The 23,521-nt window shown below is 39.3% G+C and overlaps 1 protein-coding gene across 3 annotated transcripts; it reads right to left on the reverse strand.

Annotated features, from left to right (window-relative positions):
• Positions 1-4,591: 4,591 nt before the first annotated feature.
• Positions 4,592-23,394, reverse strand: C9H5orf22 (chromosome 9 C5orf22 homolog). Of its 3 annotated transcripts, none has more exons than XM_046672139.1 (9): positions 23,257-23,394; positions 21,939-22,084; positions 19,580-19,729; positions 16,970-17,393; positions 14,807-14,869; positions 14,440-14,561; positions 12,150-12,216; positions 10,119-10,258; positions 4,592-6,533 (listed from the first exon to the last, which is right to left on the reverse strand). In XM_046672139.1, the coding sequence occupies exons 1-9, from the start codon at positions 23,335-23,337 to the stop codon at positions 6,401-6,403; spliced, it is 1,326 nt and encodes a 441-aa protein (XP_046528095.1). In that variant the 5' UTR covers positions 23,338-23,394; the 3' UTR covers positions 4,592-6,400. The 3 variants fall into 3 exon arrangements, with proteins under 3 accessions (XP_046528095.1, XP_046528097.1, XP_046528096.1); XM_046672141.1 differs by lacking the exon at positions 23,257-23,394 and adding an exon at positions 22,933-23,245; XM_046672140.1 differs by lacking the exons at positions 4,592-6,533; positions 10,119-10,258 and adding an exon at positions 11,475-11,612.
• Between the last annotated feature and the right edge of the window lie 127 nt (positions 23,395-23,521).

Here is a 23,521-nt window from a genome sequence, read left to right on the forward strand (position 1 = left end):
TTACTTCCTGTTATAGCAGATGCTGCTGCTGTCCCATCCACCAACTTTACCTGCAGCTGCAGAGAACAGTTCTTGCACATTCTGAGAGCATCCAACTTGTGTCTGGATCTTTCTTCTTCTCTTCCCGAGTTGTTCTGAGGTACCACAGAACCTGCTTTGCCCATGCAAGGTCGGGCTTCCCAGGGTGGCTGGGAAGTAACAGCATATCAGGCTCTCAGAGGCAACCCTCAACCAATAAGGAATGGGAACCAGTGGATAAATATGCAAGCTCGCCCATCCTCAGCGGGCAATTCTTGCCAATTCCTCAGAGTGGAACTGAGCTCTTCTTGACAACAGCACTAATCTTCTCTTTGATATATCCTTCATTGACTTTTCTACCTTCCTTATCTCACTTTCCCCACTCCCTCACTTCCTGATATAACCTCCCAAATAAACCACATGCACCTCAAGGTCTGCTTTTGGGAGCACCTAAACTGAAATAGATGGTACCAGAGATGGCCATAGGAAGTTTACCTATAAGAATAGGACTGGAGAATTTGCTTACTCCCTGGTCTGAGGGCAACAAGAATCTCACTGCTGGTCTAAGTGCGCGAAGTGATAACCCACGGCATGCTGTAGCAGCACGGGTACTAGACTTTCATCATGATTGTTTAGGATGAGATACAGGTGGAAGGGACTGCGCTGGGAAATAGTTATAGCTCTTGAAGGCATAGGGCAACGCTAATTATAAGCATTGTAGAGGTGGCTGACTTTTACTAACTTTCCTGGAAGCCTGGAAGAGATAGAATGGCACACCAGGTCAGCCAACTATCAACCCAGGGCATTATAAAAGCCAGAAGGCTTGCACGATGACTTCAGACTTTCACCTTCTGCAGCAGGAGGGCAGACCATGCTGACTGTTAGCCTCAGAATACAAGGATAAAAATGTCAGAGCTACAACGGATGCCGAATGCAGAGCCAGGCAGGTGTTCCATTAATGTTGGAGCCCTGAAAGGGAAGAAATAGCATCGTGAAACCTGGGATGGTTGTATTTGGGTGGATGCACTACCCAATCTTGACTCCATATTTCTTTGAATCTTCCAGGCAGGCAGGCTTATTTGTAAAATGACCATCCCTTTTCTCCTGCATTTTCTAATAGTTTCTTCTTTTCTTTTCATTTACATTTGATTCAATTTTAATTCATTTCATTTTAGGGAGTGAACTGGGAATCCAACTTGATTTTTTTGAGACAGCTATCCAGTACTTCAGCATCATTTATTAAATAATTCACCTTTCCTTATTGATAAAAAATGCCACCCTGATTATATATTAAATCCCAGTATGTATTTGGGTCTTGTGGGAATGACAGGTCTTCACCAAAGCTGTTCCTTCCTCTTTCTGGGCACATGACACAGTAATTTCCCAGCTTCTGTTGCAGTCAGGAAGTGATGGACCCGGCACAGAAAAGCCTCCTGCACATCATCCTCCATCCTCTGTTTTGTTAGGCAGAATGGAGATGTCCTCCAGAAAAAGTTGGGAAGCCTTGTATTGAAGATGGCAGAACTAAAGATGCAAGGAGTGTAAGTCCCAGAATCCTGGCTTGAATGGGAGTCTACTAAGCAGAAACACATTTTGGACTTTATGAAAATGAGATTAACGTTTTATTTTATATAAACCATTAGTTTTTTTTCTCCTTAAACCAGATATCCTTACTTTAAGCATCGTGGAACATGGTTCTTATCAGGTCATGTCTGTAAGAGAACAGATCATAGATATCTGGAAAAGTGACACGATTGCTTTTCTTTTGTTGATAACAGTTATTCTATGGACATGATCGTTAGGTATTATCTCTCAGCTCTTTGGGACTCACCTGTTCAACACGAATCTAAACCTCAGTAAATGTGTTTTCTTGTAATAATACCCTTATTTGTTCAAGTTGCTTTCAAAGGCAGCATGCTCACAAGAGGATGTATAATATATGGTACATAATAAGGTTATTACCACCAAGCTTTCAGTGACCACTAATATCTTCTGTACTCATTAATTCATTAAACATTTTTTGAAGTCTTATGACAGGGGCTGTGCCAGAGACTGGGCTACAAAGATGTGTGATGATGCCCTCAAGGAGCTCATGGTCTACTGGGGAGGGCAGATGTAACTGCTAACTAACGTGCAAGACTGGAGCACTGAGTCCTTCTTAGGAACAGAGGGTGGCCTTGAACCACGCCTAAAACAAGGGACTCTGACAGGTTAAGTTGCCAAGTTCACATAACTTGTAACTGCCAGAGGAGTATTTGAACTTGCACTGATTTCAAAGCCACCGATATTTCAGGCACCCCTTTGTGGGGATGGTGCCATTCATTCCCTGCTCCGGATGAGGCAACGCTGCCGAGGGTGGATGGTGCCACTGAGCAGATCTCAGGGTAGTTTCTGTCCAAAAGGCTGGCTTTCAAGCCTAGCTCCAACTCTGCTTTCGTCCTTATCTCTCCATCCTTGAGCCATGAGGGTCATGTCTGATGGGCTGCCATATTACCTTATTGGCCAAGCTGACAGGTGCTCCCCCTTTTTCTAAGGACTCCACTTTCCTTAACCCCCAAAAGGCGGCTGCTCTGTGGTAAGGCTGAGGCTCCGGTGAAGGAAATGCGTGTGAAGGGTTGGAAATAATAGTGAACTGGAGATACTCACTCTGCCCTGACTTCCCTGTCATGCTGATTCACGAGGGACTTTTTTGCTTGTGGTCACCTATAAATAAGCAATGTCAAAAATGGTAAGGATAACTCTAGGTTCTATGAAGGTAATTTCTAAGTCCAGGGAGTAGCAACTTCCCAACACTGTCTACATCAGGGGTTTAGCATCACAAATTCTAGTTTCATTTACAAGCAGGCAGGAAAGCGCAAGGAGGAAAAAAACTTTGGGCAGGCTTTGACTTCCCTGACCCTCAAGATTGCACATGAGCACAGGTCTTAAAACGGTGAGTAAATGCTCACACCCATTGCAAGACAAAAGCTTTAAATTATGAGTAACTCTGCTTTAACACCCTGTTACTTCTTTCCTTATGGGCAAGGACCTGCCTTGAATAAAGAAAATTTCTCTATTCACAGAAATAGAGTGGAAGCTAATGTCCGGTTTAAAAAATGAGTATTTAGGAGAGGCATGAGAAGAGCAGTTGAGACCTTGAGTAGCCATCGCAGGCGAGTCTGAGTAGAGCTGACGTGGAAATAACAGCCAGTGTTCCCTGGATGGTTCTTGTGCTAAGGGATTTATATGTGTTATTCCTCACAATAGCCTGATGAGTTCTTCTCTTACTGTAAAAGGGGAAGCTGAGGCTTAGAGAGGTCACGCAGCTGGAACATGGAGAAGGGGACACTGGAGCCAGGCAGCAGCCCTTGAAGCTCCCACTTCTATCACTGTGCTCTCCTACAGTTCAGTGACGGCACCTCTCGTCTCAGTCTTGGCATGTGCATCAACTGGGGCACTGAGGCTTCTGAGCAGTGCTGATGGCTGGTTGATGGGCTTCCGAGATCTGCATGCTGTTGAAGAGTGATCTGAAGTTAGACATGGTGGGAATGCTGTAGCTGAAGGCTGGCTGACTACTCAACATGGAAGGTCTTCAAAGGAAGTGAGATCGTGCAAGCCCAGCCTTGCCTCAGCCTCCGTAATGGACTCCTGCTTCTGAATCCCAGGAACCAAACTCACAAGATGCTAACGTAGAGAACTCAAACTTACTAATTTGCAAGGGTAAGATATACCCTTCCAGTTAGCGACCAGAATATTCACTGTTCAGAGAAGTCTCTCCTAAGAATCAAGGTTCACAGAAACCTCCTTAGTCACCATAACTGCATTTGAGGAATTTAAATGAGAATAAAGAGGAAGGATGGCACTGATGTTTGGAACCACAGGAGTGCAGCCAGAACTATAAAACCACAGAGGCATCCACAACCAGCTAGTTCAGAAACCAACACAAAGGAGTGCTGCAGCTCAGGACGACCAGGGGTACACGCAGGCCAGTCAAGGAGATGTATATAGCTGATCCTCGCGCATCTCGAGCATTCTGAAAGATCTCCAACAGAAACTCCTTCAGTCTCACCACAGTGCTTTCTCTTGAGATGTATGGTGAATGAGATAATCCTGTACTAAGAAACAGACCATTGACTGTAAACTATTGGCAGTCAGATGGATATACCGCTAGCAATCCAGGGCCACTACTGCTAAAACAAAAGGAACATTTGGAGAGAAGATCCTGTGAAGAGTGAAGGCCTTTGACTAAGAATTCTTTGGGGACCTAGAAAACTCAATGATAGATGGCTACAGAAACTATTTCAGAAGAGATAAAAAAAACCCCCTGCCCCGCGGACACTGCGAAATATCTACTTGTTAAGTATCAAATCTAGGCCTAGCCTATATTTAAGTCACATTTTCAAAAAGCTGCTCAAAACCCCGTGCTTCGGTGATATCTGCACATAATCCAAGACACTGTACTGTGGCATTCCTCACTGGTACTTAGAACACAAGTGAAGGATTCCTGATAAACTAAGCATCTTCCTACTTGAAATCCACAGAGACAATTTACTAAGTTGGTTCTAGTCAACAAGTAGGGACTCAATTTTATTCTTCAAAGAGAATTAGCACAAGAACTAAACAATCTGAGTGTTCCTGAAAAGGAAGCTGCTGCTCTTTTATTCTACCTGAATTAAAGCAACGAGGAATCACAGCAGAGTTCACGGGAGTCGCAGAAACCATGACGAACCAGACCCATGAGATCAATGCTGTGAACACACGGAGATCACAGACAATCAATCAGTGCTATAGTTTGGTTTTACATCTCTAAAACATACCTTTTTATTTCTTTCAGCACAGAAAATAATTTACTCAGAAAAGTAACATCCAATTACAGAACTCTAATAAAAAAATTTAAAAATAAACAATAGCGCTATTTTATAATCCTGATTTTACAGAGAAATAAAGCTTTCTGGCATATAATATTCTATCAAAATGGAAAGCTTAATCAGTTTGCTTTGCTTTTCACAAAAGAAATAAGCATTCACACTATCAGCCTTGCGAAATCAATTTGGTGACAAGAAAAATTCGATGGAAAACACAATCAGTGGAAAAATGGGATCTGGTGCCATCTACTGAGTGGCAATGGTAATGTGACCTTGTGTATTAGGCATCAGATAGTTAGGTAACACTATAATTTTAGCTACATGCAACTCAACAGGTACACATGTGGTCAAGGTCTGAAAGCATTACATGCAAAAATGAAAACAAAAGCTGTTATGATTGAGGAATGATGGATCTCTTTTCTCTTTACATGCCATCCTCCCTTTTAAAGGAAAAGAAATCAAGAAGATAGTTAAAAATGAATACTGAACACGAGGGATACTGACGAGAGGAAGACTTGGCAAACTAAGGAAAGGAAAAGTTCCATGACTAAGAGTTCCATGAGTAAGGGTGTCTTACTCATGGGGAGGCTGGTGGAAGGCAGTTAGGTCTGTGGGTATTTATGGTAGATCAGAACTAAGGATTTAACTTTTTGTCCTACTATTTACATAAAAAGCTAGTTTATTTGAAAAAATTATTAACCCAGACTGCCAATAAAGTGGCACTTAGGAAACATAAGGATAACTGATGCCCACACTGACCAACTGGAGGCACAAGAAACCCTGAAGGGCTCTTCTGTTAGCAAAGAAAAGTTGGTTTTTGTTTGGTTGAGTTTGCTCAGATAGACCTCCTCAATCCCAGCCATGCTGAGAGCATTCGGTAAGAGCGGGGCCACAATCCCAACAGTCTTGGAAAGGCAGACTTCCTGCAACATTTTCATGGACTGGCAACTGGTTCACTTTTTTTGGTAGTAGCTTTTGAGAATGTCACTTTCCTGTAAGGCCAAGGTGCCCTGAGTACTAAGAGCATGCCAAACACATGTTTGTGGTTTTCCTTTGCTTACAACACTTCTCACAAACTGTAATTTGTTTCTCAGCTGTCCCCCAAGAGGGCAGGGGCCTTGTCTATTCTGTTCATTACCACATACCCAGCATGTAATTAAATCTGGCACGTGTAAGTGCTCAATAAATGTCAGTCAGTTGAGTGAATAAATGAATGACTGAATGACTGAATGAATCCCATACAGTCCAACTGACCTGGGGGGAAAAGAGGGAAAAAAAAAAACCCCTCATGAAAGTGAAGAAAACGATGGAAAGGTAGATAAGTAACAGTTTCATCAATTGGGGGCAGACTTGATGCCAAAAAAACTGCCATCATTCAACAACTGGCGATATCTGTTTAGAGATTCAAAATACCTGAAAGATTTTAACTGAAAATTAATATATAAACGAAGTATTCTCTGGAAGACTCATTTACAAATAAATTAATGAAAACTCTGTTACTACATCAAGATGCAGCAGGAGCCTAGTGTTCTGTTGTTTTAAGACGGAGAGGGCTCTGTGGAATACACCAGGTGAATGTCTAGAGCCCCATAGAGGGAGCGTAGCGCGTCGAAGACTTTTTCTTGAATGGTGTCAACTTGCTCAGAAGGACAGTAATCATCCAGACTTGACCTGGAACCAAGAAGAAAAAGAAAAATACACATAAAATAGGATGACATCATACTGAGCAGTGAGGAAAACCCTGTAAGTCTTGATTTCAATATAACATAAAAATGAAGGTGTGTTGAATTTTGGAATTCAACTGTTACTACAGTTGAAGGCTACGACTAAATGTTTACTCTATGTCAGGCACATGACATGAATTAGGTTCCTATGAAATAGGTACATTTACCGTCCCTTTAGATGAATCTGAAACAGAGAAAGATTCATCTGCATAGGTCACAGAGTTAGTAAGAAGTGCTGGTGACAGGATTTGAGACCACAGGATGTCTTCAAAGCTCTAGTGCTTAATCAGCAGATGGCTGAATCCCTGGAAGGGAGATGTTGCTTGGGAACACTGAGGCTTATTATCTTAGTGACTAGGCATCTTTCTTCTATTTTTCATACGTGTACAGTAGGGCTAGACATTACGAGGACAGAGGCTTTCCAACTGATAAAAGGGTTCTGCTGCTAAAAACAATTTGTTAACTACACAAGTGTACAGGATCATCCAAAACGAAACGTGGAAATGTGCTGGTATTGGGATTAGTTTCCTACGTAGTGTTAAGGAAAAAAGAGTAAAGCAGGATGGAGCAGGAATCTGTATTTTGAGAGTCTTTCTAGAATCCCCAAATACAACTTGAGTGGCACCAGGCAGTTACAATGTCACTGGCAATTAACAGGTGGATTAAGATCTGAAATGATTTGATCAGTATCTCCTGGTTCTGGACTCGGGGGAGGAAAGCCATTTGGAAGATGGGTTGGAAAGAGGGGCGTAGAAACCTTTATAGAAGGGAAGGGAATTAGTTATCTAGCTCACTCCTTATCACAAGTATTTTAGACAAAGAAATAATCTGTAAAACTTCTGATAAACTCATTCCATTCCCTGGTGATCAGGTTATTTTTGAGCCTTGATGTAAACATTCAACACACAATAAATGGTATAGAGCAATGTTAAATTATTAAATACGGTCTAACATAGACACACAGATAAAGATCTACTTTAAAGAATCGGAAGAAAAAGCTTAATTTATAAGCCTTAACAAATAAAGGGTACTTCAATGCTTTCAAAAAGATTTCTGGCTTAATACACCATTAGAGTGGTTCTTGATGGGAACTACTCCCAAAAACGAGTTTTGGAAATCTGTAGATACATTTTTGATTGTCATAAAGACAACTAGGAGGCCAGGGCAAGACGGCAGGGCTGCTATAATGCTTGCAATATGCAGGATAGTCCTGAAATATGAATAATTGTCCTGTGTCCTGCATACTTTCCAAAGCCCATGGGGCACTCACATCAGTAAAAAACCTGTTTTTCATCTTTTGAGTCTAGAATTTAATACTCTTCTACATATGAACAAAGTATTTTTAAAAATGGATTAAAGAATTAAAAATAGGTTAAATATTCTAGGAATGCAATTACTCTGTGAATTGAGCAAGGATGGACTTTAAGTTCAGAATCTTACCATGAGGTTGTTATGACCAGAAAAACCATGTTACTATGGCAGGGCTGCTCATGGTATTTGGTCAATATGACACATGAGTATCTGTCTGCATTTGTAACTGTTACATTCAGTGACTTTCTGTAAAGATGCAAGTCTACTGTGGCATTTTAATACATCATTTCCATCATGCATCACTTAATGATGAGAATATTCTGATAAATGTGTTGGTAGGCAACTTCGTTGTGGTGCAAACATCAAAGAGTATACTTACACAAACCTAGATGGCACAGGCTACTACACACCCAGGCTTCGTGGTACTAAATCTTATAATACTAAAGATTACTATGACTGTATGATATAGTACAAAGATTACCATATACTACACAGTACTAAATCTTGTGGGACCACTGTCATATATGGGGTCCATCGTGGACTGAAATGCCATTATGTGGCACATGACTGTACTTTATTGTCAATTACATTCATTTCTCCTTTATGTTACAATTTCTTTTGTGTGTACGCATATATAAATGCATATTTAAATTATGTGTATATGGGTGCCGTCCGGGTGGCGCAGCGGTTAAGTTTGCATGTTCCGCTTCGGCAGCCTAGTTCAGATCCTGGGTGCGGACATGGCACCACTTGGCAAGCCATGCTGTGGGAGGCATCCCATACATAGAGGAAGATGGGCATGGATGTTAGCTTAGGGCCAGTCTTCCTCTGCAAAAAGAGAAGGATTGGCAGCAGATGTTAGCTCAGGGCTAATCTTCCTCAAAAAAAAAAAAAATTATGTGTATAGGAGGGTTATTGCTGTAGACTAAATGTCTGTGTCCCTCAAAATTCATATATTGAAACCCAATCCCCAATGTGATCATATTTGAAGGTGAGGCCTTTGGGAGGTGACTAGGTCACCAGGGTGGACTCCTCAGGAATGAGACTAGTGCCTCTATAAAAGAGGCCCCAGAGAGCTCCTTCATCCCTTCGTCCATGTGAGGTTACAGGGAGAAGACAGCTGTCTACGAGCCAGGAAGCAGGTCCTCACCAGACACTGAATCTGCTGGTGCCTTCATCTTGGACTTCCCAGCCTCCAGGACTGTGAGAAATCAATTTTCGTTGTTTATAAGCCACCTGGTTTGGTATTTTTTGTTATTGCAGCCCAAATGGACTAAGACAATTATATTATCTATATGTTATGTGTAATATCTATATGTATTTAAATTATGTGTGTATTTAGGTCAGATTGTCTATGAATTTCATTTCAGGATGGTAAAGGGATGTGACAAAATATTTGTCATAAAATATATAAATCTTATTTGCCTGAGTATTTAAAGTAATTATTTTAGGACCTCACAGTTCTATACAAAACAAGCCCAAAGACTGAAAAGAAAGTTTTCTTAAATTGTTGTAACATTTCAAGCACATTAGTATGTTCAAATTTAAAACATGGCAGCAGTTCACCATTTATTTGTAGGACACAGAAATGGAACTCTTCTATCGACAAATTCGAAGACAAGATAATAAGCACTCTATGTTGTTTGCTGATCATCACAAACAGAGAAGAGAAAATACACCATCTGAATTTTGAGCCGAGTAGGTAAAAAATGGTAAGAATTACTGTATTAGTAATCATTAGACTCATCTATGGAGATTGTATTAATTTCCTACTGCTGCCGTAACAAATTACACAAATTTAGTGGCTTAAAGCAACACATATTTATTATCTTACAGTCCTGTGGGAGGTCAGAAGTCCTCAAATAAAGGTGCTGGCAGGGCTGCATTTCTTCTCTAGGCTCTAGGGGAGAATCTGTTCTTTGCTTTCCCAGCTTCTAGAGGCTGCTTGCATTCCTTAAGTTGTGGCCCCCTCCTCCATCTTCAAAGCTAGCAGCCCAGTATCTCCCAATCTCTGATTCCGACCCTCCGGCCTTCCTTGTATAAGGACCCTTGTGATTACACGGGGTCCACCCAGATAATCCAGGATAATCTCCTCATTTCAAGATCCTTGAGTCAATTACATCTGCAGTCCCCTTGGCCATATAAGGCAACCTAGTCACAGGTTCTGGAGATGAGGACAGGGACGTCCTTGGTGGGCCATTATACAGGCTACCACACTTACCTTGCAATTGTCACAAGAGTAGGTTTTGGTAAATTTTTCAGTAAATAATATACAGACTGAATAAGATACTCAATTTCTTGTTCTGTGCTGATATGGTGAGGAAGTTCTGAATAATCACAGGTTAGACCAGCCTGGTGAACCTGAAAGCAAGATAATTACAAATTACACCGTAAGGCTTTGCTGTTTTTAGAAGACTCTTTAACCATTAATTCCTTGCTGACAAATCTTTTAATATTTTGTGGACCGGGATTGTTTTTTCCTCAACAGTTTCCACTCAAGAGAAGTTATCTATTCTCTGAAGTTTTAGAAGAACTGGCCTGTACACCTGTTTGGGCCTAATGCTTTTTCTAGGAATAATTCTTAAACTATTTCTTTAATTTATTTTGTGATTTTGGATTCATTCAGTTTCTGTCTTTGAGTGTAATTTGTTAACTCACATTTTCTAGCAAATTATCTATGTCACTTAGATTCTAAAAGCTGATATAAAACTGTACATAATAGTCTCACCTTTTCTTTCAACACATTATTTTGCTTACTTTTTAAATCCATGCACCTAGCACTCCATTCAAAGCTTCAAGAGGATACGACAGTCTTCCTCCCACCCTATTTAACCTACTGTTACCAGGGTGTCTTGTGTATCCCCTGTGTAACCACACACTACTGATATCTACATAAGTAGTTTAAATGTAAATGGCCGGTGTTCCAGTCTTAGCACTAAACGAAATATGCCTGAAAGGTAGATGTGGCGCGCAGGCTGACATTTTACAGCCTCTGCTTTAAAGTTTTGAAAACTGGAACTCAAGTATGTCATAGTTTGCCTAGTGTACATAAGAGCAAAACATGGAAAAAACCACTAATCTGCTATTTTATTGGAGGTTCTGGGTATACATCAAAGATTTAACTGGGACCAATCAATCAAGGCAGTAAAATGACAGATTCTGCATGTTCTTTTCTACTAAAATGATCAAAACACTTGGTGTTCTAACACTGTAGCTATAGGCACATCATATTTGATTACAGAACCTGTGACTGAGCCCACACCATCCCTTCTCTCAACAATGTACAACCCCCTCCCAATCACCAGAAAATCCAGATGCAATGTAATGATTAAAGTAGACCTGCATGAAGACACATTCGATACTGTCACGTGAGCTCTAAGCATTTTAAAATCCTAAGTGTCTTCTATCATTCTTAATAATTGCCATTAAAAAAATGAGTGGGTCTTGGATTAGCTCTGGTTTAACCAAAATATTCTTTTGCTGGTATTTTTTATTCTTAGAACGTTAGCATTAAATCAGTATGTAAACTTCAGTTCAGGTAAGCTGGTTTGATTGCATACCACGACTAAATAAAACATTAAAGCAAAAACACAATTTATTGAAGTAAAAGGAGCATCAGAAGTAGAAGGAGCAGACGACTTGGAGGTCTCAGCTCTGGCACAAAATCTGGGAAAAGGCACTTGCACTTCAAATGGGAAAATCTGTGCTTCAAAGACTGCAAAATGATATAAAAATAAAAGAAACGATCACTAAAGGCATCCTCTTTTGCCACAGCTTTCCGATCACTGTTTGCAAACACAGCAGGTACACGGCTAATACACTTAAGATACTTGCCACAGCGCCTGCTTTTGTCTTTCTGTTTGGTTTTTCAGAAAAATTCTCAGAAAGAGAGGAAAGAAAGGAGAAAGGAGTAGAAAATAGAATCAATAAAGAAGGGACAACTTCAGAAACTGTACACTTTCTTTTCTCTGGCAAGGAGAGATCTGACCATAGGAAAAAAAACACACGGCACTTCCCCTTCATACATAAAATTGGGAAAAGCATGTTTTTCCTGGAAAACTTTTCCAGTGCTCTGGCTTCTAAAAAGTATGTATTTTTTCAATCTTCTTCTCCTTCTTATTTAAAAAATAATTCATTTGCACTTCTCAGGAATACAAATAAAAGTGAGTCACTTTAACAGAAAGCACATTTTTCTACCCAGAAAAATGCCTTTCTAAAGGGTCAATTTTATATTTCAATATAAATTATTTACCATTTCATAGTCTGGTACTTCTGTCCGTTTTTTCAAACTCTGTACAAGTGGAACTAGTGATTCCATTCTGGAAAAGAGCCACCCCTCAATTAAACATCACACCACCTCAACTAAAATTACAGTAGCAAATGATACATTACAGTTAAAATTTACCCGTAACAGTATGTTTCATATGATGCCTGGGAAATGAAAGATAAAGCTATTCAAATATCATCTTAAAATACCACACCAAGAAATGAATGTTCCCTGCTGTTTTCTTACCTAAAAGATTACAGATTGTGTTAAAGATTGAAAATTAGCACTCAAGAAACAGATTTTCCTCTTCTTTAAAAATCATTTTGATTGGCAAGAAAACTGAGTGCCTTTAGCACACTGTGATGAAAAAGATAGTTTCCTGAAACTTTACGAAAAAATTAAGCACATATATTTATTGATATGTATAAATATAAGCGGAAAAGTTCTACGCCATCTGATATAGGAACAGTGGTGCTTTGAAGTTATCTAATTTAGGTGGAACTCTTTGGAAGTCCTGACTAATTAATGTTTCTAGTATTTTAATGCCTCCTCCCCCAGTATCTACTCATCTTCTGGGAGGGAAAAAAGAAAGCAAAAGGGAGGCCTGGAGGCCCATCTCTCCACTCATCCTGTTACTTCTACGTTTTCACTGATGATCCTTTCTGGGCTTCTGGGCCCTCATCACCCACTTCCTCTACTTGCAGGAGTAGCGAAGACTCTTTCAGGCTGAGAGTCTGGCCCTTTAGGGGCACGGGAAGTTTGGGGAGACTTTTCTTGCTCCAACTTGTCCTTCATTTTATTTTTTCTCCCAACTCCAACCACACTCTAAACTCATCACTGTTGTAGTCTCCTTGTTTCTTCAAGTCTGTGACAGAACTCCCTGTAGGTGATGAAGAGCTAACTGGGCATGCTCGGCAGGCACGGTGGGTTTCAGCGGAAGGTAGCCCCCATTTATGGGCTAGATTGAGGATTCTAAGATTTTCTGGCTATTATTTTGGTTTTAAGTTTTAAACTTTGCTCAAGACATCACAAAATCACAAAATAGTAGATACTCTTCAGTATTTCTAGGAAGAATCATATTCCGTGACTTATTTCTACATCTCCCTCTCCCATCATGATTTCAAAAGAAGGGAATCATTTTTAGAACTAGCTCCCTATACTCAAGAGAAAAAGCATTAACTGATGTTAAAATGCCTGGTCAATATTTACTGATGTGATTAGAACCATTATGGTTTATTCTTCCACACCACTGCTTTCCTTAGTGATAAAGTTTTATGGTATTTATATTTCAGGGACATTTTTGAATATTTTATTTTTAAGTGAAAATTACACCGAATATTTTGAGTAGGTAATACATACACATAGCGAAAGATGATGTTTCTCCCTCATATACTTCATCTTTTAGCTATACAATTTCTCTCCTTTGAGGCAAATCTCTGGTCCAGTTTCTTCTGTATTCTAGAGATCTGATGAATTATTTTCAATAACAACTGTGACATAGCAAATCTTAGTGGCTCAAAGTACTATGATTCTAACTCTCTGTTTTATGTTGCTATCTTTGACTGATTTTTTATATTTACACTGTGGAGAATAATCTCAGTTAGTTTGTGGGAGATCAATTTGAAAATAAGCTAGTTCTGGTTTTCCTATTCTCACGGGCACAAAAAGTTTGTATCTGGTAGTTTTATTTTCGTGTTTTTGCTTTTTGAGTTTACACCATTTAAAGAATTTATTTCAGAGAAGAGAAAAGTAACTATATTATTTATGTCAATATTCTTTCAAACTAGGGTTAATACTAAAGGCATTCTTTACCCCACCCCCCAAATCAACAGATGATCACTCCAAAAGAACTTTTCTCTCCATACTTTCAAGGTAATGTTAACACAGAGAGAATCGGCCAAATAAATGACCTAATGAAGAAAGAATTCAGTTTTCAAATCTTGCTCCCTTATGCCACAGGCAGCTTGAAAATAAACTCTTCTACTTGTACTTGGGCTATCCTTAAAAGGAGGCAGGTTTTCACACTATAATTTCCCTGTCTAGTAAATTTACTTTTCTATTGATAGTAGTTCTAAGGAATAAGTGAGAAAATGCAAGGAAAAATCTTAGAATTATACTGGGCACAAAGAAAACACTCAATAAATGCTAACTGTTGTTACTAAATTTGTCTTGAAATTTAATAATTTTTAAAAAGTAATTTATCTAGAAAATTTAGCAGTATAACTAGAACTGAAATGTAGTAAAGTTGGGGGAAAAAAATGTTTGAGGGTCTTACCCAGGGTTGGAAGCCCATTTCTGTACAGTTTCTTCATCGTCACCATCACACAAATCAGCAAAAGCAGCTTCTAAATCTTCTAACTGATGAATTCGAGTATCAACACAATCTACCAAATCTTCCTTTAAACACATCAAAAAGCCGAGAATACACAGTTACTCTTTAAAAGAACAAGTAAAATCCCATTACAATAAAAATCTCAGTTCAATTAGTTAAAACATGATTTTCAAGTACTAACCATGGGCTTCCCCAATAAACACACTCAAACAAAGATTTTCGACAGTTGTTTGAGAGCATTCTAATAAGCTGTAAGAGATTATTAGATATGTGATAAACAGACAAAACACACAAAAAAAATAGAGAATACCTCTGTCAGGTTGGTACCGGGCTTTTTAAATTGGTACAGCTCTTGTAAGATTTTGTACTCCTCCTGGAAAACAAAACAAAAATCCATCTACTGGAAAAAAAAATTAATTTTTGCAATAATATAGTTTAAGTGGAAAATGGCTGTGATACAAGGAGAATTTCTTAGATAATCATTTAAAGGTTAGACTAGGAAAATCTGGTAAAATGTATAATCCAGATTTCATTGTAAACATTATATTTAACCATGATAACTCTATCCATCTGGACAAGACAGGAATGTACAACAACTGCTTTGGAAGAAGACTTGATGGCTAATTTGTAATGAGATGAAAATACTTCTAATAATATTCCACTCCACAAATGAATACATCCTAGGATCTAAACAGACTTTAGTATTAATAGGAAATACACACATATCTTTAATAACAACAACAACAAAACTCTCCGTGTTCCCTCTGCAGCCCTTTCTCTGCCCCAGAAGAGAACTCTGGAGTTCAAAGGCAACAGTGGAGGAGGATGCAACAGAAGAAGGATGCTGCTACGCTCAGACTGTGCAGGATTGAGCACAGCCAGATTGCCCCATTATAGGCGGGTATATCCGGCCCCAATAATCCTATTTAGGAGATTGTCAGGAAGAGGTTATATGTAAAAGCTAAAGTTCATTAAGAACAATGTTGTGGCACTATCTTCATCTTAAAAGTCCTGTGAGGTGGGTATGATTATTATTTCAATTTTATACATGAAGAAACTATGGATCAGAAAGGTTAAGTAACTTGCCCAGATCATATGGCTAATAGGCAGAAGTAACAGAACTTAACTCTCTCTGACGTCTGAACCTGCTCTTAAAAGGTAAACAACTGACTTTATTAAAAAAAAAGGCTATTAAATTACACGCTCTTTTCAAAAAGTTCCATAGTACCAAAGAGTATAAAGGATACAGAAATCTCCATTTCCCCAGTTTCCTGATAGCACTGGAAAAGGAGTAACTGCCTTTAAGTTTCTATGTAAACTTATATAAATTTTTCATTACAAATATTTGGTATGTCTGTAGGATAAATTTTCCTAAAGTGAGGTCCTTCGGCTTCCAGGTATACCCATACTTCAAGTTGTCTAAAAATGTCTAAGGTCATTTCATAATTCTGAGAGATGGTGGTTAGTCACAGGCTTTACATGCAACAGCAGAAAAGAAACAGAGCAATTCTTCCCACTTCTTTGCAAGTTGGGAGAGCACTATAGGTCCCCCATTCTTGTTGCAGATTACACTAAATCCTCAAATCTCACTATTTTTAATCAGTACCTACTAGAGCTCTTTGATAATTTAGATAAATCATGATGGCTTCTGACACATATACAGAATAAGGATCGTAAAGTGCAACATCATCATTACAAATCAAATACTGAACTCATGTCGAAAAAAGACAGTTAATTTGAATTCCAGAAAGAACAGACCAGGAATAATCTCCTGAATGTTCAAGTTAAGCAGTTACATGTGCCCATAAAATGCACCTACGAATGCTCACTTGGATTGTAAGTTTATCAGTTTCTTAAATGCATAGTTCTGTCTCAGATCTGTGCATACTAATAGTGTCTTGCGATCTGCATTTAAGATCTGATGAGTTACCATAACGATCACAGGCCGGAATCATTAGCTACAAGTAGTCCATGTGTAATCAGGCCCCTCACTGTTCAGTGCAAAATTTGTCACACAGGGTTTTACATACACAGACTATCTCTGGAAAGATGCACTAAAAAACTGGACCTGATATTTGTATCTGAGGTAAGAAACTAGGGAATAGGGGTGTGGGAAGAGAGGCACATTGTTTAGTGTATACACTTTCTTGTTCTATATGATTTTACCTTTTGCAATAACCCATGTACACATTACTCCAATTAAGAAATGCAAAATAACGAATATTATCTAGAGCAGGGATCAGAAACCCATGGCCTACAACCTGTTTTTGTATGGCCCTCAAGTTAAGAATGGTGTCACAGTTTTAAAGGGTTTAAAACAACAACAACAACAATGAAGAATATGTGACAGACACCATATGGGGTCCCCCAAAAGTAATTACTATCTGGCTGTTGGCAGGAAGTTTGCTTATCTCTGATCTAGAGGAGTGTCACAGAACTCTCAAGATCTACATTTAAAAAATACCACATTTACCTGAGTGAACATTTCTTTGAAGGGATTCTTGACTGAAAAAAAATCTAAGTCAATATCTAAAACAAATGCATCCCCTTTCTTCAAAATTTCCAGAATTTCCCCAGTGCTGACTGTAGTCTGGCATTCCTGGCTTTCAGAAGAACACGATGGTTCTAGGCAAGTTTGGCTCCTTCTCTGTGTCTCTGTGTCCTTTTCCCGTCCTTCTGAATAAGAGTCACAGTTAGTAGAGGCAGTGCTTTCTGTGTCTTCCATTGCTAACTTTGGCTTCTTAGCAGAAGACACTGCATTATTTTCTTCTTGATTGTTACAGAGTTTATAAGGTTCTACCATAATTACATCCAATTGTAAAGGTTTTTGGTTCTCTAGCTGGTCTTCAGTTACATAAAGACCATCACTTAGGAAGTAATGATCTGTACTTGTAACCCTGGATCAGAGGAAAAAACTATTTTAAAGACGAAAACACAAATTAACTGACATTTCACATAGCATTTCCATAGCATTGCAGAAATTTAAGAAAGGACATATTTGATAAAAACTGAGAGCTAGCTCTAATATTTGTATTTTTTGTTCTTCTGTAGAAATAGTGTTCCCCCAATTTTTAGCTGGGGACACAACTGCCCAAAGTAAAGACTGTATTTCATAGTCTATCCTGCAGCTAGGTGTGGCCACGTGACTAAGCTCTGGCCAAAGGCCGGGAATGGAAGAGAAGTGTACACACTCTTGCTCTCCCCTACCACTGACTGGCATATGAACATGGAAGTGGCAAGCCCACCCTGGACCATGAGGACAAAGGCAATACTCTTTGGAGACAGTGGAGCAAAAAGATAGACGGAACTGGGGTTCCCCCAACTGCAGAGCTGCCACACGGGCCCTGCACGGTGTGTGGTGAAATACACTTAAATATGAGAAAGTAACAAGCAATCCTGTTTACGCCAGTGCTTTGGATCTCTCTCATACCAGCGGAAACTTTATCAAAAAAATCACCTGAGAAAAATTATATCTGGAAATAATTTATCTTAATAGAAGCTCCCTCTGACATATTTCAAACTTGATTAAAATTTATAGAAACATAATATTTTAATATGAAAAGCAACTTAAAAAAATCTGGTACGTGTGCAGAGTGCATTTCACAGTCGCAGACTTCTGAGTTTATGTATCAGTACGTTCTTAGCTTTTCAACTATATTATGCCTTGGTAAGTACTTTGAATAGCAAAACCAAATGCTTCTTCCAGAGGCAGGCTCTATCCAACTAAAATAATGGTTAATATTTATTTCCAGTCCACCCTCCTCCAGCATATACAGCCTTAAAGTTAAAATTTTCCAAAAAAGATTAATGACACAATAAAACTAACGTCCAGGTTTATTAAAAACCATACCATCCTAAGAAAGACAAAGGCTGCATCCCCAACCTAAATCTGTATTCTTTAATAATGGATGTTTTACTTTGTTCATATCCATACAAAGACACATATACATATCAGACCGCATACCTGTGTGTATGTCTGTCTCTTGCAAAGTTTTACTTCCAAGACTAACTAAAATCATGAGATAATCAAAATCTTAATATTGTTATTACACATTGAGTTTCAATGTCTGTTTCAGATTGCCCAATATTATTTGATTTTGCAGAAACCTACTACAGGTTACATTAGGCCTATTCACTGAAGTACTCAATAAAAACTCTGACACTCTTTCACATATACCAGTATTATGAATAACATCTATTAACATTTATTAGAGCCCTATTATTTATTCCACACTATATCCTCAATAAATACAATCATCAGGTATACAAAACAAAGTTATTTGTGCAATTGATAAGAACATACAGCGAAAGTTAATTGAATCATTAAGGATAAATCAGAAATAAAAAGTATCATTTTCATGAGAAAGACTGTATTTCATTTTCCCTGTATTACCATTTCATCCCACTATCCTTCACGTTCTAGAAAGTTTTGGTTCGACTGCTTAAAACATTCATCTCATCACAAGAGAATTTAGAAAGACAAAAACATTCTGATATTTCTAAAGATATTGTAGAATCACCAGTTACACAAAACATTGGTTAATTAACTTATCCAACAAAAATAGTTTCACATGTAACTCAAGTCAGAGGATGCTGTAATTTAATTTAAATTAAGTAATTATCTAAAGCTAATCATACTAATAAAATTAAAACCCCAAATCTATTTTTCAGCCATTGGATTTATTAAAAAATCAAAGTGAGATAAATTTGCTTTTTCTCAGCTAATTATTAAATTCAGCAGACAATAGTTACGTTGAAAGAAAATAAGAAAATATATCATTAAATCTATAATCTATAAGGTACTTAAATGAATTAATGGAATTAGTCATCAGTGGAGCCAGAATACCAAAGAGTGAAGATCATGTTTTTCAAAAACCAATTTGACTAGCAACAAACACAAATGGTTTGTGAAGGTCAAGAGATGTGAGAACTCGTTCTTGGTGTTTTGAGAACTCTTTTTGGAAGAGCTGAGGCTTTATGTGACACCATTTGTGTGTAGAGATACCTATGTTATTACAGGGATCCAAAATAAGATAGAAGCAGCATTCAACTCTTGTCGTAGTCATAAATGTGAGGAAATTACCTAATGGTTGTGGTAGAAGTGTCTTTGCCCACTAAAAAGTGATGTCTGCCCTCTCTGATTTGCTGAGCCCATGTGGGATGAAGCCATATTACATGAGAAAAATGGCCAGCATAAACTGCAGGTATAATCCAATTCTCAATACTTAATTCTCTGGAAAAGAAAGAGAGAGAAAGCATAGAAACTGTTAGTGAGTGTTTTTCTCCAAATGTAATTTCAACCACAACAATATTTTAAGTGTGGTCTGAGGACACCTGGGGGGGTTCCTGAGACCTCTTCAGGGTGATCGCTAGTTCAAAACAATTTTCCTAATAACACTAAGGCATTAGTTCCCTTTTTTATTGTATTCACATTTGCACTGATGGTGCAAAGCAATGGCGGGTTGACGTCCTAACATTAGTCAAGGCAATGGCACCAAACTCTATTAGTAGTCACTGTATTCTTCACTACCAAGCACTAGCGCCCCCGCCAAACCAGTTTCATATAACAATGTCCTTTATGATTTTATTAAACCTTGATCCTGAGCATACATTTTCAAATATTTTGTGTGGCAAAATGAGAAGTTCACAGAAAGCACTTCTGCTACATACTTTGAAGTACAATGGTCGTCTCAAGGAAAAGCACTTGAAACTAAACTGCAAGCTGAACACTGTTTTCCTTGAAAGAAAAACTGATAAACCATGGTTATTCTGACTTGAGCCTGAATCATTTGATTCTATATTCCAATTAAGCTTTAAGAAACTACCACTTATTAAGCTTTGGTATAGTACTCAAGAATAATCATAATTATCTGAAAAGGCTATGAAAACACTCTTCCTGAATTTTCTTCATATACTTCCACCAAAACAATATATGGCAACAGAGCGAATGCAGAAGTTGATATGAGAATCCAGCAGTCTTCTATAAAGGCAAATATTAAAGAGATCTGCAAAAATTTAAACCCTGTTACTCTTCTCACTAAATTTTTCTTGCTTTAGAAAATATATTTTTCATAAAAATATCTTTTTTATGCTAACAAATATAAAGGCCTATTATTATTTTGAAGTGAATTAGTATTTTAAACATTTCTCAGTTTTAATTTCAAATACGGTAACTATCAATAGATATAACCCACATTTAAAAAAAAGTTTAGAGGCCAGCCCCATGGTGTAGTGGTTAAGTCTGCATGCTCCGCTTTGGCGGCCCGGGGTTCGCAGGTTTGGATCCCAGGCGTAGACTGAGCACTACTCCTCAAGCCATGCTGTTGAGGCATCCCACATAAAGCAGAGGAAGACTGGCACAGGTGTTATCTCAGGGCCAATCTTCCTCACCGAAAAAAAAAGTTCAATAATTTTTAAGGGAATACAGGAATCTTGAGACTAACTGTATAGTCTGCATACCTGCTTCATAATTCTTTCTTTTCAATTTCTAAAATATAAAACCTCTAAATATAAAAGAGAGTAAGGACAATGGTAGAGGTACTACATTTCTTTAGAAATTAGTGCTCTGAATTGCAGTTTTGGAAAAAGTTAACTGAAAGAAGTGTTGTAGGCTAAAACTAATTCACATCAGCACCTATCTTTTAATTTTCTATTATAACAGGAAAATTACTGCCATGTAACTTTTTATATTGTACAAGGAAGCTACATTCTAACAATTATGTACATAAAGAGACAGTGACAGAACTTCAGGGAACTTTACTACAGAAGAGAAGCTGGTAAGTCATTATTTAGAGATACATTAGGTATGATCCTCCCTGAAGAATGGACCACAAATTCCCAATTTCACTTCCATCTCTGAAGATTCTATATAACTGAAAGTCAGTAGGATTTGTGACCTGAAAACAAAACAAATTGGGAGGTTGGAAGCACTCAATACTGGAAGGAAGGATATACAAATTAAAGATGTGCTGCCTATACAATTATTCAACTATGTGTTTCACACATATTTTCTTGCGCCTCGGTATCCAGACTTTTAAAGGGGAAAGGAAGGGAGAACTAGCTCAGATAACTCTTATAGCCTCTTTTACTTCTAAAATTCTATATTCTAAAGCAGACGTTGGCAAACATTGGCTGGGCCCCTGTTTCTGTAAATAAAGTTTTATTGGAACACAGCCACAGTCACTTGTTTACATAGTGTCTACAGCTGCCTTCACACTACAAGAGCAGGGATAAGCAGCTGCAACAGAGACCATATGGCCAGTAAGCCTAAAATACTACCTGGCTTTTAAGAAAAAGTTTGTCCACACTTGCTCTAAATAAAATAAAAAAGGCAAAAAAACAAAAACAAAACACATGAGCTCAGCAAAGTCTATTTCCATTACTTATCATCTACTGCAAAGTGTATTTCAAGCACATGAAAGAATAGGAAAACCACATATTACCCGAAAAGTGTTTCCTTATCAAACACGGTGTCCGCTGGCATATTCACAGGAATAAGGAGGTCTGGATGTGAATCAAAATGCACAAAACTTATATTACTGGCAGGAAGATGCTTTGAGCCAATGGCCCGGTAAATAAAAGGCAGGACCTGTAAAACACACATGCACACATTCCGAATTGGCACTGAAATCACGAGTGTACACTCAACTGCAGACTGAAAAACAATGCTAAACATAACCGCCCGCAATTGGAAGCACACTAAGTTGGTATAAAATCTGTTCTTTGTAGATGGCTTAGATAATGATCTCAAGCTTCCTCAGAACTGCCAGCTGGCACCTCCCAAGGTGGGCACCTCTTGCTGCCATCTTGCCCCGATCACAAACTCAACAAAAAATGTGGGGAAACGGACAAGGACTGGCGATCCGGAAAAAACTGCCAGTTAATATACATTCTGGCATCAACGATGTTTTCAAGCCACCCTGGGTCTCCGGGCATTTTCCCTACCTTTAGGATGGTGGGGGCGGGGGTGGGGTGGGGTAAGGCTAGGTGGCCTGTAAGGCACTTTGTCCTGTACAGTCTCTATAGTTCTGGGTTTAAAACCGAATTTGAAAGCACCGCCTAAGCCATGCTTGCTCTCTCTCTCTCAGGTCCATACACCCTACCTTTAGATCCTGAGAAAGCCAAGCTTCCTCTCCTCTTAACTTTCTCCATCCACAAATCCGAAATCACTCTTCCTCTTTCATGTCAAGAGAACTCCCAAGGCCTATTAACGCTACTTAAAAAAAAAAAAAAAGTCTTCGATTCCTGGGACCCCCTTGTAGGCTTCCAGAAGTCTAGATTAAGGCACCATTTTAGTGCCTTATAAATGTGGGGCACCGTGTTAAAAAGATCGATGTACACACCATGCACACAATAATACTCCTAACGGCCCTAAGAGTGCTACCATGATTGTTCCATCTCAGACGACAGCCCACATTCGGAACCAAAGCCTCCCACCTCCGCGGCAGGGCTGTGATGGAGACGCTGGGGAGACAGCTCTGCAATCAGGCTGCTCGTGTTCGAGTCCCGACGCCACCCGTTGTTGGTCGCGGGATTTTGGCCAAACCATGTGGGTTAAATGAGTTGCTCCACACGTAGTAAGCGCCCCATAAACGTCAGCGCCTATTCTTCCAAGTTAGCCGTTGGGGTGTTTTTCCCCACAGCAATGGAACCGCGCGGATAACAAATGCTGCTTCTCTCTCTGGCCTCGGGAGCCGAGGCTCCGCCGCCTCCTTGGCTCTGGCGCGGTTCTGCCCCCACGCCCGGCAGCCGCCCGCTCACCTCCTGATGGTCCTCCACCACCCACACCGGGAGCTCGGGGTAGCGCCGGAGGCGAGCGCGCTCCCCCGCCGAGTCGCTCATGTTCTAGAACCCGGCAGCGTCCAGCCAGCGGCAGCCCCACTGTCCTTCCCGGGAGGAAACGCGCGCTCACCCGGTTGCGGTTCTGGATTGGAGAATGCGGAGGGCAGGGGGCGGGCGCCCGAGGGCCCGACGAGGGCGATTGGCTTAGGTGTCCATCGCTCTTGTTGACTCACCAATCACCGCG

Source organism: Equus quagga, chromosome 9, assembly GCF_021613505.1.
Source record: "Equus quagga isolate Etosha38 chromosome 9, UCLA_HA_Equagga_1.0, whole genome shotgun sequence".
Taxonomy (NCBI): Eukaryota; Metazoa; Chordata; class Mammalia; order Perissodactyla; family Equidae; genus Equus; species Equus quagga.

What these genes read in the sequence shown, in the direction of transcription:
- C9H5orf22 (XM_046672139.1), bottom strand. Translation starts at nt 23,337, where the DNA reads ATGAGCGACTCGGCGGGGGAGCGCGCTCGCCTCCGGCGCTACCCCGAG. An exon ending in CCGGTACCAACCTGACAGAG is followed by an intron (nt 14,562 to 14,806) that starts GTATTCTCTATT and finishes ATGTGTTTAAAG; the next exon opens with GAAGATTTGGTAGATTGTGT. An exon ending in AAATGGGCTTCCAACCCTGG is followed by an intron (nt 12,217 to 14,439) that starts GTAAGACCCTCA and finishes GCTCTTTTCCAG; the next exon opens with AATGGAATCACTAGTTCCAC.